Source organism: Panonychus citri, unplaced genomic scaffold (assembly GCF_014898815.1).
Source record: "Panonychus citri isolate SS breed McGregor unplaced genomic scaffold, ASM1489881v1 Contig00002, whole genome shotgun sequence".
Classification (NCBI taxonomy): Eukaryota; Metazoa; Arthropoda; class Arachnida; order Trombidiformes; family Tetranychidae; genus Panonychus; species Panonychus citri.
This window is the reverse complement of record NW_026515407.1, coordinates 434,960-452,010: the sequence shown is the minus strand read 5'-3', so window position 1 is coordinate 452,010 and position 17,051 is coordinate 434,960. Positions and strand designations below refer to the sequence as shown.

Here is a 17,051-nt window from a genome sequence, read left to right as displayed (position 1 = left end):
AATATTTTAGATGCGATTTTATCTGATTTTGAGCTTAAGAGTAAAAACAAATCAACACATTTGTAATTTTTTGTTCTGACTTTGAGCGCTTTTAGTGAAATTCATCCCAAAACGGGAAAATGGTCTGAATTATTTTGCCATCGAATTAATTTACTTATAATTACCCATTTTTAATAACAATAGATTAAATGTTACAATATTTGAAATAATAATTTGGTCTTAGTCCAAATGATTTGTCCAATTTGTTTTTGACTCCTCATCTATGGTACGATTGTTCCAGTTGAAGATTCTGAGGTCGATTTGTTGACCTCGGAATCGATCAGATAGAGAGCTGCTTTTCTTCCTGTTAGAAAAGCCCCATGAACCGTTGAGAAGAAAGAGGGATGACAAGCCTCACCAGCGAATAGAAGATCGGGTTTCTCTTGACCTGGATTCGAGTAAATTGGTTGTGCCAAGTTTTCAATATCAGAGACAGAAGATCCTGTGGCTATGTAAGAATAAGATCCTCGAGAGAAAGGATCTTGATGCCATTGAGTGACAGTTAAGTTAATTGGATCTGGAAGATCGGGTGCTTTCAATATCTTTCTAATAAGTTGAACCAGATGAGCTTTGACCTTGGTCATTTGTTCGGTTTCAACGGCGATCGCTTCCTCTCCTGTTAACCAGACCGAAAGACATCGCTCACTAACTTTAACGATAAAATAAATTTTCGAAGCCCAACCGACTGATTGAAGGTCTTGAGGTAACCAAAATGTAAGACAATCAGTTAACGACGGGTCGATAAATTTTGGACTTAGCGGTTCATTGAATTCGATGAAAACTTTATCAACTACTCCAAAGCCCATTCGTTGGATACATTCAGATTTGTACTGAGGTAAAGGTGGATCAAAGAGGTCGACATGGGTCACTTTAAGGACTCCCAAAGGAATTGTACTGACAACATGGGCACAGGAATATATTTTCCCCGTACTGGTCGTTACACGAGTTGATTGGCTCGAAGTAGAACCGATTCCAGGCCAATGAATATTAGTAACCGAATGATTAAGAATAAGTTGAAATTTTTCTGGTCTCGAATCTCGTTGTAATTTAGACCGAATCTCGTCAAGTAAACAATCAATCAACTGACCATAACCTCCTGGTATTACGCCATCGCCTCCAGACAGCTCTTCATAGGCACCGAAATAAGGTAGAGACACTTGATCCATTGAATGACAGCCCGAAAGACCCGTTTCACGAGCCATGAAATTGGCGAAAATGGAAGAGAGTAAAATTCTATCTTGTTCATCAAGAGTATCCAAATATTTATCAATCTCCGTCTTCATCCATTCACCAACAGAATCATTGATTATCTCATCTGCGGAAACTTTTCCCTCTTTGATTTCATTGTAAACGTTTTCACATTTATCCAATAAGGAGTAGTACAACTTGTCAGCGGAAGCAATTGTCTTTTCAGGCACCAGGTCACCGGCCGATGTGAGGCCAACCATTCGTGGGGATTCATCTTCAGATGATCCATCTTCGGATGATCCATCAGTGGCCGAGGGATCAATTAGTTTATACCGAACTGCAAGGTCGTAAATTGGATTGTTGATTATCCCGTGGATCCAATTGGCTCCTAATTCAACATTTTGACCATCAATCGTTTCACCGACCATTCGTCCACCGACTCGATTACGTCCCTCCAATATAATCACCTTTCCCTTGTAATTTGATTCAACAATCAAATGGTAGGCACAAGAAACACCGGACATACCAGCGCCTATTATTATTATATCACAATTTTCAGACTCATTTTCTTCAATCATTTTGATGATATTGTTTAACAAAACTGTTCAAGAAAACAAACAAAAAGTTTACAAAAACTTACGCTATTACACCTCTGTTAAAGTAACACTAGACGCCTTACTAGGACGGCCTTAAATAGTCGCATCAGTGAGTGAAAATTTTAACGGCTCAGTCTCAGCCAGGAAACATTCGACTAGTCGACTAAGAGACTTAGCCATTTCTGAATATCTAATCTTCTAATAAGTGCAAATTCTGTACATATTCAGTGTTGATACTCGATTGCCATTTACTATTTTTTATCATCCAGGGATTTATTTGAACTAAAAAACGAGGGTACAGATAGAGAGATTGTGGCACCTCTAGGTAACCTTCAATGATTACCTCCCTCTCATTACCAACTAAACAACCTCAACTCACGACGATGATCAATCAATATTACTCACCTGACTATCAAGAAATTACAGATAAAACTGTAAACTAAATAACAAACACAGAATTATCTATTTTAAATAATAATTGCGGAGGTTCAAATATTATTACCCAGATTATTATATCCAAATCTACGATGTGCATATCAAAGGTTTAAGACCCGACAAAGCTTCTTTGCAGATATAATCAAAGAGATTGTGATTAACCTGACGAACGAGATTATACTAAGCCTGGATATGAGCAAAGCTTTTGATGATATTGATTAGGAAAATTGATTCTCGATGAAACAAGAAAACAAACAACAAATTTACCAAAATCAATCAAATCATCTACTGATAAATAATAAAATTAACATCGAAGAGATTAACAGATTTACTATTAGCGAATAGCTAATCTTCTAACAAGTGCGAATTCTGTATATATTCAGTGTTTATACTCTATTTTTTATCATCATTTTATCATCCAGAGGTTTATTTGAACTGAAAAACGAGGATACAGCTCGAGAGGTGGTAACACCTCTAGGTGACCTTCAACGATTGAACCTCTCTATCATTTTAGCTTAATAATTATTCATTTTTGATAACATAGAATGAACTTTACTCTTTCCTATTCTCTGGTAGCAATTATCATGTTCCAAACACCAATTGAAATTGTGGAGGTTTGGCTAATGAATAAAATAAAAACATAATTAATAAAAATAGAATTGCTTCTTGATTATCACAGTTGATTAACTTGATTAGGTATTTATTTCAACTGAAAAATGGAGGTACAGCTCGAGAGCTACTTGTAACACCTCTAGGGTATCTTCAATGATAATCTCTTTATCATTTAACAGTTAAAAGTTGAGGTTGTACTCATTGATTTCCGTATCCGCGCGCAAGGGTACACTCGGCTAAAAAATTCGCCAACACAAGCACTTTTTCTTTCTTTTTAAAGCTCATAACCGATCAGTCAACTACTTTTTACAATTCGATTAAAAGAGAATCACTTCAATGTGTAATCAAAAGTTGCTCAATTAATTAATCGAAAAAAAGAAAAATTTAATTAGTTTATTCCTTTCTAGAAATAAATCGGGCTAAAGTTAAAGGCTAAAGTTGAGCTTGATTATTAATGGTGATTGCAGCCTGTTGGCAGAAATGCCTAATGCATTTGTCATGTGATTAAATAAATAACCAAAGAGATTAGTTCACTAAGAGATTAACCCTTCTAAATATGGCTCTTTTCTTGTTCTAAGTGTGTCCACTTTTGTAGTTTTAGAAACTTCGAAAACTTCATCAACAACACTTTGCAAATTGGAAAAACGAGCTAAGAACTGAAAGGCTTAGTAGATTCATCATTATAACAATTACTCGGTGCATCTCTAGGACGAAGAACTTCAAGATTTGACATTTGCTTCAAGTAGTAACAAAGTATTAATGAATACATTTCTTTGGACATGAAATCATAATCTTTATCCTCTCCATCATTTTCGTAACCGTCGACATAATCTATCACTTATTTTCTTGCCTGTAATATTCATTTTTTGTCTGTCGTGAAGACTTAGGCTTTTAATTCACTAGTTTAATCAAATAGCTAGTTACTTAGACACAATTAATATAATTAATCACCGAATTAATTTAGAGCAATTTTAAGTGCGATCAAAGAAAATTTATAACCGAGTCGGTTCGCTGTCACCAGATGGCGAATGTTTCTCATTTTAATCACTACCAATTAATTTTCCAGTTTAATTGTATTAATAATTGATTGTATCAATTTGATTTAACTTTGTTTGCAATTATTTGGTTGATTTCATCCAGTTATTCAAAAGTCTGCGGAAAATGAATAAAGAAACTGCGTTCAGATTAGTTTGGGTTTATATCATTTAACTAATTTAACTAATTTCGATGATTGTACCTCACTATTTGGTCGAGTCAGATCTCTTTTTGTTCCCGTTGCTGATCAATTAAGTTTGTCAACTTCAATTCCAAGTGGTTATTGAAAAGATCAATTTAATTGCTTATCCACTTGAATAAAAAAAATTAATCATATTCAAGAGCTTAAATGTCATTTTCAAGATGCTGGACATTTAATGATTTATTATTATTTTAATTGTAGAAAGAAAAGAAATAAATTTTTTAGAACAAATTTTTAATTTACTGAAATTCAACAATTAACTAATCATACACATGCGTAATTGTCTAATGGTTTCTGTTGTGATACAACTGATTGTTTCGTTTGCCGATTGTAATTAATTTTAGGACCAAATGATTAATTGTACAGTTTTAATTGTTAGACTTTTAAGAATCAAGTCTTTCTTTTTAAATTATCAATCACTCTCCCTACTTACACTTGAGTGTTTATGTAACTATGACTCCATCAGCTGATAAGGAACTGAACTTGTTTATGTTTTCACCCAAAGGAATTGTCACTTATTCATGACTAATTAATTGTTAACCTTTTAAATTTTTGTAAATTTTTGTTTGTTTTCTTGTTTCATTGAGAATCAATTTTCCTTATCAATATCATCAAAATGATTGAAGAAAACGAGTCTGAAAATTGTGATATAATAATAATAGGCGCTGGTATTTCCGGTGTTTCTTGTGCCTACCATTTGATTGTTGAATCAAATTACAAGGGAAAGGTGATTATACTGGAGGGACGTAATCGAGTCGGTGGACGAATCGTTGGTGAAACAATTGGTGGTAAAAATATTGAATTAGGAGCCAATTGGATCCACGGGATAATCAACAATCCAATTTACAATCTTGCAGTTCGGTATAAACTGATTGATCCTTTGGACATTAATGGATTGTCTTGTAAAGATGAATTCACACGAATGGGTGGCCTCACATCGGCCGGTGACCCGGTACCTTACAAGACAATTGTTTCCGTTTACAAGTTGTACTTCGCCATGTTGAAGAAATGTGAAAACGTTTACGTTGGAATCAAAAAGGGAAACGTTTTCCAAGAAGAGACAACCAATGATTCTGTTGGTAAATGGTTGAAGAAAGAGATTGATAAATATTTGGATACTCTTAATGAACAAGATAGAATTTTAATCTCTTCCATTTTCGCCAATTTCATGGCTCGAGAAACGTGTATTTCGGGCTGCCATTCAATGGATCAAGTGTCTCTACCTTATTTCGGTGCCTATGAAGAGCTGCCTGGAGGCAATGTCACAATACCTGGAGGTTATGGTCAGTTGATTGATTGTTTACTTGACGAGATTCAGTTTAAATTACAACGAGATTCGAGACCAGAAAAATTTCAACTTATTCTTAATCATTCGGTTACTAATATTCATTGGCCTGGAATTGGTTCTACTTCGAGCCAATCAACTCGTGTAACGACCAGTACGGGGAAAATATATTCCTGTGCCCATGTTGTCAGTACAATTCCTTTGGGAGTCCTTAAAGTGACCCATGTCGACCTCTTTGATCCACCTTTACCTCAGTACAAATCTGAATGTATCCAACGAATGGGCTTTGGAATAGTTGATAAAGTTTTCATCGAATTCAATGAATCATTAAGCCCAAAGTTTATCGATCCAACGTTAACTGAGATTCTAACATTTTGGTTACCTCAAGACCTTCAATCAGTTGGTTGGGCTTCGAAAATATATTCAATCGCTAAGGTTAGTGATCGATGTCTTTTGGTCTGGTTATCGGGAGAGGAAGCGATCGCCGTTGAAACCGAACAAGTGACCAAAGTCAAAACTCATCTGGTTCAACTTATTAGAAAGATATTGAAAGCACCCGATCTTCCAGATCCAATTAACTTAATTGTTACTCAATGGAAACGAGATCCTTTCTCTCAAGGATCTTATTCTTACATAGCCTCAGAATCTTCTGTCCATGATATTGAAAACTTTGCACAACCAATTTACTCGAATCCAGGTCAAGAGAAACCCGATCTTCTATTCGCTGGTGAGGCTTGTCATCCCTCTTTCTTCTCAACGGTTCATGGGGCTTTTCTAACAGGAAGAAAAGCAGCTCTCTATCTGATCGATTCCGAGGTCAACAACTCGACCTCAGAATCTTCAAAGAAATTAAGTAATCTTTGATTTCTCTCAATGGAAAATCAAAGAGAAAAAAGTTTCCATTCAAATCGGATTGTTTTTTGTTTCAATTCGTTGAAAAAAAAAATTGTAATAGATTTTAGCTCAATTCTATGCAATTAAACTGCTGATTGCACCAAGCAAATTGTTTCTGTGATTTAATCAAAAACTTCATTTTCCTTCATTTGAATTTCGCATAGATTGAAAATCAAATGAGACAATCAAATTGTTATATTGAAAAGTAAATCAGCTAATAATCAACAAGAGAAAATTGTAACAATCAATGAGTCTCATTATTCAACCAGTTAATTACAATTCTAACCATTGAAGGAGAAAGAGAGGAAACAGGAATTTAAGAACCAGAAAAGTTGTTCTCTAATCATCTCAACATGATGATGATGATGATGGAGAAGATGATTAAAGATGATAACCTTGTTTCTCTTTGTTAACCAGGGATGAAGTAAATGAAAGGTCATCCACCGACCTTTGGACATTAACTTTCCTTTAAATCTCGTTTATCATGTCTTTCAATTTCCAACGTTGATTACCAGTTATTCAATTCAAATCTAATTTCAATCTAATTCCAATCAAATCAACCAGTTGCAATCTATTAATAAAAGTAAATCAATTAAGAAAAAGACTTAAGGTTAATCTAAAGTTAGAACAGCGATTAAATTGCAATGGAGACAATCAGTTGGTGATCAACTTTCTTCACCATTAATACAAAGTTACAAGGAAAAAAGTTTCGACTTGAATATCGTTGACGTTTATCCATAGAAACTAAGTTTCGCTACTTTTCCCCTTGTTCGTTCAATTGAGTCGATTGTGAATTCATATCTCGATCCATTATTGTTCATATCTCATCTTAATCATGGTTAATGTTCAGCGAGACAAGAAATATTTCCAACTGTTTCTCTTCATGGTGATGATGTTGATGGAAAAATGATTTATCACAATAAACAATTTTCTACTTCCCTCATCTAATTAATTGAAAGAACAAGAGAAGGGGAAAGAGTTGAGAAGATAATGGAACTTATTAGATGATAAATTCTGATTGAAAAGAAGAGAATAGAAGAGGAAAAAAGAAGATGAACCAATAAGATGTATCCTTATTGGAGGAATAAACAATTGTCTCTTTTTTTCTATTCTAAATTTTTTGTTTCGATTGAAACAAACAGTCAGAATATCAATGGAGTTTGAAATGTTTGTCTTTTTTTACCAACAAAAAGAAAATACCTTTACCAACAAATCAACCTAATTTTCCCCCATGAAATGATGATACTGATGATGATAATCTGAGATAATCGGTTAATCCAGCAACTGTTTCTAAAGCTAATTACAAGTTGTAAGTGATAAGAAGAGGTAAACAAACAGGTAATGAGAATATGATTGCACCAATAAAAGGTTATCACATGAAGAAAGATATTGATGAAGGTTGAATGATGATGAACCAGGAATATGGAAGAAGATGAAGATGGAAAAAAGGGAAAACCAGGAAAGTTATACCAGAGAAAAGAAAACAAGAAAACCCGATTTATTACTTTGGTTAAAGAACTCGTTTCTATAAACCAATCCTGCAAAGAGAAAAGAGAAAAAGTCTGGTAATTAGAATCATCAGAAATTTAAAGATAAACTGAAAAAGAGAAAAAGAGTTGACGTTCACGTGTGATGAATACGTAAGAGTTGGTAAAGTAAAATAATCATCATCAAACTGTAAACTAAATCATCATGATTATAATTTATAAATAATTTCTTTCCTCTTTCATATAAAAAAAATACACAAGAGAAAAAAAGTAAACAAAGAAATCAAATGAAATGAATTAATAGACAACATACAGATGAACTTTACTCTTTCCTTTTCTCTGGTAGCAATTATCATGTTCCAAACAACAATGGAAATTGTGGAGGTTTGGCTAATGAATAAAAGAAAAACATAATTAATAAAAATAGAATTGCTTCTTGATTATCACAGTTGATTAACTCGATTAGGTAACAATCAATTTGAAAAAGAAAAAGAATAAAATGAATGACATGTGATTCGACGGTAGATGGCGTTGGTTCTCCTTGACTTTTGTTCTTCTTGATTCCAATTGAAAGATAAACAAACTCAGGTTAATGCTGAGCTTTGTTGTTGCATTTAATTACAATTAATTAATCATCTTAATCCTTTTAATTGTTATAAGTCTATTTCGTTGAAATACTATTCAGTGTTCACTAATTTTTCATCTCTTAAATTAGAGTGTTTTACTATTTAAATTGTGGTAAATTTGTTCTTTTGTCTGGTCTTCCTTTTTTTTCTTGATGATGTAGATGTTAATCATTTGTGGATCCTTGATTGTTGTTTAGTTTCTATATTGTTTATTGGAATCATCATCACCTTTTAGATTATTAACCTTTTACTAATTGTAAATTGTTCTCTAAATTGATCATGTAAGTTAACATTTATCATATCAAATTATTCTCCATTATTTATTCTCTTCGTTTTTGATCTCATTTCCTTTGTTCATTTTTTTTCCATATAAATGGTTAGAGTCTTGATGATGATACTTTCTGTTTATAGTCTTTTTTCTTCATTCAATTGGTGTGATAATATTAAGATTATCCTTGGCCTTGTGATTAAACTCTTTAGTTCTTATTGAGTGTTGATGTTTTTCTCTTATTTAATTCTCCTTTATTATCTCTCTCTCTCTCTCTCTCTGTCCATAATTATGGTAACATGATCCTTGTTCAAAGTTGATTGAAAGCCTCCTACATGTGACGTTGTGATCATACAGCTACGATGTTTATCAATGTAACTCTTTTACCCTCTTTGTCGCTGAAAGAGATTTAAATTGTTAGAGAAAAAGAAATTATAAAATTACCCAACAGGCTTTCTTTTTATTCCAGTGCTTCAAGGGCATTTCAACAGCTAAAAGGTTAATTTTATTCTATTCTCTCCTTTCTCTTGCATGAAATTCTATGTGTAATTAGCCTTACGCTTTCCTTTCTCTCTCTCTCTCTCTCTCTCTCTCTCTCTCTCTCTCTCTCTCTCTCTCTCTCTCTCTTGCTTCATTATCACCACCATAATCATTAGCACCATCAAAGGATATAATACATGTTGATGTTTAGAATATTGAAAATTAATAAGGTTCATATAATAATGATTTAGAAAACCATCATTATGATTCTTTGTTCCTGTCTTCATCTCATAATCCCAATCACGATGATTATCATGATCACCATCCCTTTCATCCTCCAATCTCTCCTAATCCCTCCTTCTTGACCTTAACAGTGACTCTTTATCAGTATTAAATCAAATCACTCAATAAAACGAGTGAGTTGTTCGCAGACATAATCAGCGCAATCCGTTTCACCTTGCCTCAAGTCATTTAACTGATATTGAGATTATTGTTGTTGATATATTATTTTGTATATACATTATTATTATTTTATTATGAAGATAAGTTTTAATTTTTAGTGTAAACCGTGAAAGTGAAAGTGAGAGTGAGTGAGAAAGAGAGAGAAGGTAAGTTATGAGGGTCATTTCCGGGTGTCCTTTACAATTAACATTGAACCATTTGGCCTCCTTTTCACTTAAGGCAAACCACCTTCAAACATTGAAATGATGATGATGATAATGACGATGTTGATGATGCTGAAAAGTGAAAGAAAGGCGAGAGAGAGAGAGAAAGATGATAATGAGTGAGTCTGTTGTTATCGTTGATCGGTGAGTGTCTCTAACCCAGAAATTAAAGGAGCTCAAAGTCCAGTGAGACCAGTATGTTGATGATAGTGAGATGATCAACTATTAACTTTGATTGTTGATTCTTCCGTAGTGGACAGACAAGATAATTGTTTTGTTTAGAGACAAAAGTTAATTCATTTTGGTTAATTAAATTGTTCTTGTATCTTTAACCACTTCAATCAACATCCTATCTCTTTAAAGTCTCTCTCTTTCTCATTTATATCTTTTCTATCGATAGAAAAGATCATTTTCAAATTTTCTCTCCATTTTTTCACCTTTTTTTCTTCATCATCACAATCATCTTACAATCAATTCGCTGATACATCTCACCCATTCCCTGCTCACGTTCTTGTTTACCTTTCGTCTTCCTTAAAAGATTATATTGATTTTCATTAATCGTTTTCTTGTTCTTTTCCATTTGATTAGTCAATTTTTCTTGTTTCAACTCGATTTTTATGCCAACTATTGCGTCCATTTGGTGACAATCACTTCTTGTTGATTGTTTTGTTAACTAGTGTTTTCATCTTCTTTACTTTGTAAAAATAAAATATTCTAATCAACGACAAATTTAATCAACAATCATGGTTGCCTCTTTTCAGAAATCATCGCCAATCAATACTCTTGGTGTCCAAAAGCGTCAACGAACCAACTGCAACAGTACAACAACCACAACAACCGTTGAAGAAAATATCGATTGGTATTGCAGTCCATCGTCATCATCATCTAAACCAACAACATCTTCAATTGTATCTTCATCGCCATCATCATCTACTATTGAGAATAACAACTCAGATACTTTGCCCAATTCTGGTGATCTTTTCCCTTGGGATTGTTACGAGCCAAGTGAAGCTAAAAACATGGATTCAGCGTATGAACAACTGTGTCAACTTCATAGCCGAGCCTCGAAAGCAGCGGCCCATCAAGTTGAAGATCTGGTAAGACGAGCCTACGAGAAAAAGGATTCAGCTGAAGCCTATGTAAGGCAAACCATTCAAGATGCTTGGAATGTCTGTCACTTTCATCATCTTCCAAAATGGCTCCAAGATAATGATTATTTGCACACTGGTCATCGACCACCACTCCAATCATTCAAGGCCTGTTTCTGGTCAGTTTTCCGTAAACACACAGAGACAGGTAACATTTGGACCCATGGAATCGGTTTTCTCATCTTTCTTTTTCTTTCGCTGTATAAATTAATCGTTGCTCCCCATCCTTGGTCTGTCATGGACAAACTCATTTTCAGTGCTTTTTTCCTTGGTGCTGTTCTTTGCCTTGGATTTTCAACCTTCTATCACACAGTTTCTTGTCATTCACCTCAAGTTGGCAGATTTTTCAGCAAGTAAGTGTTTTCTATTTCGATTCAGTCCATGAGTGGGTGGCTCTTATCATCTCCATTGTCTTTTGATTTCTCCAGATTGATAATGATCGCAATTGTTTCACTTTCAATCAATTATCATTGGCATCTTATTATTTTCCTTTGTTTTAATTTTCTCTTCTCTTCTCTATCAATAATCATTTTCTTCTCAGATTGGATTATTGTGGAATCGCTCTACTCATCACTGGGTCCATTATTCCATGGCTCTATTACGCATTCTATTGTGAATATTATCCAAAACTTTTGTACACTGCACTTACCACAACCCTTTGCGTTTTCGTTATCATATTATCGCTTTGGGATAAATTCAGTGAGCCTAATTTCAGACCAGTTCGTGCAACCGTTTTCGTGCTCTTTGGCTTGTCTGGTGTTTTCCCCGGAGGCCATTGGTTAATTTCTCATAACTGGTTTTCTGATGAGACTCTTCGTGCTTCCTTTACCTGCCTTGTAATCATGGCAGTTCTTTACCTGAGCGGTGCTCTCCTTTACGCTTGTCGTATTCCTGAGCGATTTTTCCCTGGTAAATGTGATTACTGGTTCCATAGTCACCAAATTTTCCATATCCTTGTTATCGCCGCTGCCATGGTCCATTATCGCGGCATCTCAGAACTTGCTCTCCATCGCCTTAGCAACTCTCAAACCTGTGAAGCCCAGTGATCCTTTCCAGTTATCGAAAATCTTTCAATCACAAATCAATTGATTGATTTCTTGAAATTAACTTAACCAATCATATTTTATCCTTCTACTTGCAGAAAATCAAACTTACCCATACATACACAGTTCATTGTTGGTTAACAATTAATCTATTGTCATGCAACAATCATCATTATTATTTACAAAATTTTTCTTGCCTTTTCTTTGTTCAAATGTTCAATCATCAATACGAGCAGTGTATGTATGGGATTGTTTACTCTCTCTCTCTCTCTCTCTCTCTCTCTCTCTCTCTCTCTCTCTCTCTCTCTCTCTCTCTCTCTCTCTCTTTCACCTTTCCTGTTATCGACCACTTTCAATTTCTTCTTCTTCCCCTCCCTCTCTTTTTACCTCCGCGTCTCTGCTTAATCAGATTTAAATAGATTCTCTAATTGCTGAGTTTATTTTCATCTATTAGACTGTTACAATTACTCCTTATCATTTTTAAATCTTATCCACTTATCACCCTCTCTGTCTTCTCCCTCTCCCTCTCTTATCAAATGTTCATCTTCACGATCATCATCTCCAGCCATCAACACAATCAACTTGAAAAGGAGTTTAACTCAACAATAATCATCAATTTAATTGCATAAAAAGCGTAGAGCGGGCAATCAAATAGCTTTTTTGTGTCAACATTACACATTTAAATTGTTGAGTTGTTTAATTTTTTAGAGAAACAAATTGCTATCGAAAAACAAATGCATCATTGTTAGATTGTATTATTATATTATATCACATTATATTATTACATTATATTGAAACAAAAAAAACAATTATTTAACTGATTGTTGAAATGAAAAATGTAATATAAAATGATTACACCATCATTTTAATTTGTTTACGTTATAACAAATTGCTCCTAAGTCAAGTCTCTTTAGTTCTGATTATGATTTGGTTATTTCATCTCACACGTTAAAGAAACAGGTAATTTCCAATTAACTTTCTTTCAACAGGATAATTAATATACAAAGAAAATTTTTATGTATAATTTGTATGCATAAAACTCGGTATAATGTATTTATATGGCAAACGGGTGCACTTTTATGTTATTGAGATTTTCTTTAGATTCCAAATGATTATCATCGTATGAATATCTTGGAAAACTTTACTAATGTTATCCGTATCCGTTGCGGTTGTTAAATGATAGAAACATTCCCGACCTCGATTTTCTAAAGTATCGTAACTTATGTAATCGCTGGAAGTTTTTTCTCCCTCGTCGATAGACTTTTTCGTTATGGAGACAAATTTATCTTTGATGAAGGCTCGAGCTCGTCTATATTCATAATCAGGTTCATCGAAAGGAACAGTTCCATTGTAGGTGTCGAATTCGGGAAAATAATCTTGCAATTTGAGGCCCTTGTTAATCTTTTCCCGGAGAAGATCTTGTTTGTTTAGGAAGACGATGAATCCAGAGTCTCGAAGGAATCGACTACTCCAAACCTCCTCGAACAAAGTTAATGCTTCTCTTAATCTATTCGTTGTCTTGTCTTCACGAAGTTTCTGGTCAAATTCTGAGGTTGCCACAATAAATAGAACAGCAGTAATTCCGTCAAATACTTGAATCCATTTTCGCCGTTCACCTCTTTGTCCACCAACATCAAACATCCTTAATGTGTTAGGTTATTTTATTGGTGTCGTCATGGACATTCAGGTTGTCAAGTAGATATGGAAGGTAAATAAAATTATCCCCAAACAAGATAATCATCAAAAGGGAAGAGAAAGAAAAAAGTAAATTAGTTTCATTTGTAAATGAAAACAGAACAGATAACAGGTGATTTATATCAAAATGAGAAAATGGAATGACAATCTATTGGAAGGATCAATAAGTAAATATTAAATATGTAAGGGTGGAGAGTAATTGTTATTGTGTTGAATTTAGATCAATAATAATAAGAGTATGTTAATGCATAAATGATAGAGGTTTTTTGATTGATTGGAAAAGGTAGGAAAAGTTTGATTGGTCAACGATTGAATGTATCATGTTTTAACTAGAATATTCATCTCATGACAATGTATTAGTCATGAACATAGAATGGAAATCAAGACAAGAAAAAAAAATGAAAACAGTAGAAAACTGTAAGAGTTGAATTTCTGTAAAGTCATCATCACATTCAACCCTTGACTCAATCTTTGTCTATTGATTAGAGATGATAATTACCAAAACAATTGAGCTCCGCCGCCATATTTAAGAGGAACCTTAACCTCAAATTCAATCTTTTGAATATCACTGGTTCTCCTGCGACATCTTAAAATATCTTGATCATCTGGAATATAATCAGGAGATGAAATAATATCAATTTTATCTAGAAAGCTGATGAAAGGAAGAAAAGAACGAAAAAGAATAAAAATTAGTAAAAGAGAAAATGAAAACAAGACCAAACGATTAAATCGGATAGAAACAAGATGAACACACAACAATTAGATTAGATAATTGGACTTACTATTTGGCACTGTCAATTAGTGAATACTCATTGGATCGGTTAAAACATTGTTGAACACCTTCATCAAACCAAAGTGATTTAATGTGATTGTAAAATCGTTCATCATAATTATAATCATCCTCAGGTAATTCCATTGATTTAACATATTCAAAGCTCTCCTTGTTTTCACTGTTGATTAGTTCAATTGGTGGATTTAATTGCTCCATGGCTTCTGACATTTCCTATTGAGTATTAACCACACCGAGAGAAAGAGAGACAAGTTAATAAAGAAGAAGATAAAGACATTTGGATTAGAAAAGAATAGAATATCAGACAAAGAGAGGGAAAAAAGAAAGAGAGAAAAAAAGAATAGAATAAAAAAAGAAGGTTAAATAAAAGATATTAAGAGTTTTACTTACCTTTTTTAAGAGAATAAAAGAAAAAGATAATTAGTTTTTCGTTTTTAATTTTTGTTCTTTTTATAAATTATTATCTTTTTCTTTTTATTCTCTTATCAACTGTGACTCACCAGTGACATTTTCTTTTCGTTAACTTACTTTCATCGCTTCTAAAAGATTTCTCCTTATCCATTGAGCCTTCTCCTTCCTTTCTTCCTCGGTGAAACCTTCAATATGGAGGATCTTCATTTGTTTCAAGATGGTTGTCTTACCACTTTCACCGGCTCCTGGAGAGGAACAACAATTAGTTTAATTAGAGAGAAAAGTGATTATATTTCTCTCTCAATCTCTTACCTAAAAGGAGCAATTTGATTGATTTTTTGTAACATTTCATCCAAGTTCCAATCAGTTTGTCAATCTCTTTACTGGCTCTTCTTTGTGGATTCTTTGAACGGAAACATTTCCAAGGAAGAGGCATCACACTTGCCAGAAAATAGAAACCAAATTTAAAATTAACTGTAGATGATTGTCGATGAAAAGAAAACCAATTAACAGGTAGTTTTACAAAAGTGTCAAATCTACACCAATTTGATGGAAACAAAGAGACAGAAAGAGGTCACTGATTAGTAAAACTTTCGATCTCAATGTGAAGTATAATCCAAATTTGTGAGAACGAAAAACGTTTATGTGAATAGATTATTGAAGAGATGATGATACAATTAAATTAACGAGTTTCATATTATTCCAACAATAATGGAACATGGAAATCAGCAAAAAATCTATGTAAAGTTTTTCCTTTGATTTTGTTTTTGTTTCACTATTACGATAAAAAGAAAAGGAAAAGAATAAAAAAAGATGAAAAAGTAAAGATGAAGACTTAATGTTCCGTTGGGGAAGAGATAACGAAGATAATGGTAAATAGAAAGAGAAAAAGAAAGAGAAGAAAATGAAAAGTTCCAACAAGTTGTTGATTGAGAGAAACACCAAGAAAAGGTGTAAGAAAATGAAGATAATTGTGATTCTAATTAGAGAATCTAATTATTCAACGGATTAAACGGCTGATACGTCGAAACGAAGACAGAGAAACGCGAAAGAAAAAGGTGATTATACTTTGATTGAAGAAAAAAAGTCCACCCCCTCGTCATCTTGATTCGTTGGTACCATAGAAAATAATTGCTGGTGTTCTGATTAGAATCACTCATAGAAACCGAGGCCTTTTTATCTTAATTCAATGATCACAATTACAGAAGCAAATTATTTCCAATTAGATGTTAATCAATATCTCTAATCATCATCAATTAATTTCTTTTACTAATTGGCGACATTTATCATCTCTTTCTCTCTGACGAATTATCTAAGGTCAAAGCCCATTCCCGTTCCCTGTTGAAACTAATCGTTGTTCCTTCCGCGATTGATTAACATTCAACGTTAATTAGCAATAGACAACAATTAACTTTTAACGCGACTTGTTTTCCTACAATTACTATTAATTTGATTTCCATTGATTGATTATCTCAAATCTTAAAAGCTTATTTTTTTCATTTTCATTGACGATTGATCAAAATCGCATTATAAACAATTAAGACTTTAATTCACTTCCTTCCCCCAATTGATTGTGTTGATATAATTAATATGAACAAAAAAAAGTTACACTTACTGTGAGTAAATTGGTGTGTGATTGTTAATTGTTGATTGTAAAACAAAATCAAGATTATTGTTTTAATCATCTTTTATTAATACAATCATAATGTAATCAATTCTAATCTTAATTGTGGTTCTAATTGTGATGGAAATTTGTTTCAAATTATAAATGGTAAAGGAAAATCAAATCATTTAATTGTTAATTCCTCTTTTTTAATTAAGCTTTAGTTTTTTCTTACAATTTACAACAATTAACAAATCAAATAATAAACAGAAATTTATGTTTAACTTGTTGATTCTTGTTGATGTTTTTTTTGTTTCTCCTCAATTTTGTATTAATAGTTAGTGTTGACAATTTAATTTGATTGCGACTATTATTTACATATTAATTCAGTTAACTAATATAATATAACTTTGATTTTTTACAAATTGTTAGGTGTGTATGTGTGTTTGGGTCTGTATACATTAAAGCAAAAGCTCAAATTGCAAAAGCAGAGGATATGGGAATGAGATTAATTTAATTGCAATGACGATTAAAACCAGAAATTTAACA

General features: G+C 33.1%; 4 protein-coding genes and 1 long non-coding RNA gene across 6 annotated transcripts; 2 read left to right on the top strand and 3 right to left on the bottom strand.

The window, feature by feature from the left end:
* Positions 1–147: 147 nt before the first annotated feature.
* Positions 148–1,956, bottom strand: LOC128387432 (peroxisomal N(1)-acetyl-spermine/spermidine oxidase-like). The gene has a single exon (XM_053346633.1). It carries the CDS (start codon positions 1,803–1,805, stop codon positions 261–263), a length of 1,545 nt encoding a protein of 514 aa, XP_053202608.1. The 5' UTR covers positions 1,806–1,956; the 3' UTR covers positions 148–260.
* A 2,433-nt stretch (positions 1,957–4,389) lies between these two features.
* LOC128387585 (peroxisomal N(1)-acetyl-spermine/spermidine oxidase-like) lies at positions 4,390–6,395 on the top strand. The gene has a single exon (XM_053346789.1). It carries the CDS (start codon positions 4,724–4,726, stop codon positions 6,254–6,256), a length of 1,533 nt encoding a protein of 510 aa, XP_053202764.1. The 5' UTR covers positions 4,390–4,723; the 3' UTR covers positions 6,257–6,395.
* A 508-nt stretch (positions 6,396–6,903) lies between these two features.
* LOC128387666 (uncharacterized) lies at positions 6,904–8,251 on the bottom strand. The gene is made up of 2 exons (XR_008325157.1): positions 8,087–8,251; positions 6,904–7,824 (listed from the first exon to the last, which is right to left on the bottom strand). It is a non-coding gene; the product is annotated as an uncharacterized LOC128387666 (long non-coding RNA).
* A 162-nt stretch (positions 8,252–8,413) lies between these two features.
* LOC128387620 (adiponectin receptor protein-like) lies at positions 8,414–12,812 on the top strand. Of its 2 annotated transcripts, none has more exons than XM_053346847.1 (3): positions 8,414–8,680; positions 10,574–11,313; positions 11,502–12,812. In XM_053346847.1, the coding sequence occupies exons 2-3, from the start codon at positions 10,832–10,834 to the stop codon at positions 12,004–12,006; spliced, it is 987 nt and encodes a 328-aa protein (XP_053202822.1). In that variant the 5' UTR covers positions 8,414–8,680; positions 10,574–10,831; the 3' UTR covers positions 12,007–12,812. The 2 variants fall into 2 exon arrangements, with proteins under 2 accessions (XP_053202822.1, XP_053202831.1); XM_053346856.1 differs by lacking the exon at positions 8,414–8,680 and adding an exon at positions 8,954–9,165.
* On the bottom strand, positions 12,253–15,841 carry LOC128387597 (guanine nucleotide-binding protein G(s) subunit alpha-like). The gene is made up of 5 exons (XM_053346816.1): positions 15,212–15,841; positions 15,017–15,144; positions 14,481–14,701; positions 14,198–14,350; positions 12,253–13,645 (listed from the first exon to the last, which is right to left on the bottom strand). The coding sequence occupies exons 1-5, from the start codon at positions 15,333–15,335 to the stop codon at positions 13,081–13,083; spliced, it is 1,191 nt and encodes a 396-aa protein (XP_053202791.1). The 5' UTR covers positions 15,336–15,841; the 3' UTR covers positions 12,253–13,080.
* Positions 15,842–17,051: the final 1,210 nt, after the last annotated feature.

Bases quoted from the DNA above. Each gene is read 5' to 3' on its own strand.
- LOC128387432 (XM_053346633.1), bottom strand. From the start codon at position 1,805: ATGATTGAAGAAAATGAGTCTGAAAATTGTGATATAATAATAATAGGC.
- LOC128387585 (XM_053346789.1), top strand. From the start codon at position 4,724: ATGATTGAAGAAAACGAGTCTGAAAATTGTGATATAATAATAATAGGC.
- LOC128387620 (XM_053346847.1), top strand. From the start codon at position 10,832: ATGGATTCAGCGTATGAACAACTGTGTCAACTTCATAGCCGAGCCTCG. The intron at 11,314-11,501 runs GTAAGTGTTTTC...TTTTCTTCTCAG, and splicing joins GTTGGCAGATTTTTCAGCAA to ATTGGATTATTGTGGAATCG.
- LOC128387597 (XM_053346816.1), bottom strand. From the start codon at position 15,335: ATGCCTCTTCCTTGGAAATGTTTCCGTTCAAAGAATCCACAAAGAAGA. The intron at 15,145-15,211 runs GTAAGAGATTGA...GTTCCTCTCCAG, and splicing joins AATCAAATTGCTCCTTTTAG to GAGCCGGTGAAAGTGGTAAG. The intron at 14,702-15,016 runs GTAAGTTAACGA...AATACTCAATAG, and splicing joins ATCTTTTAGAAGCGATGAAA to GAAATGTCAGAAGCCATGGA.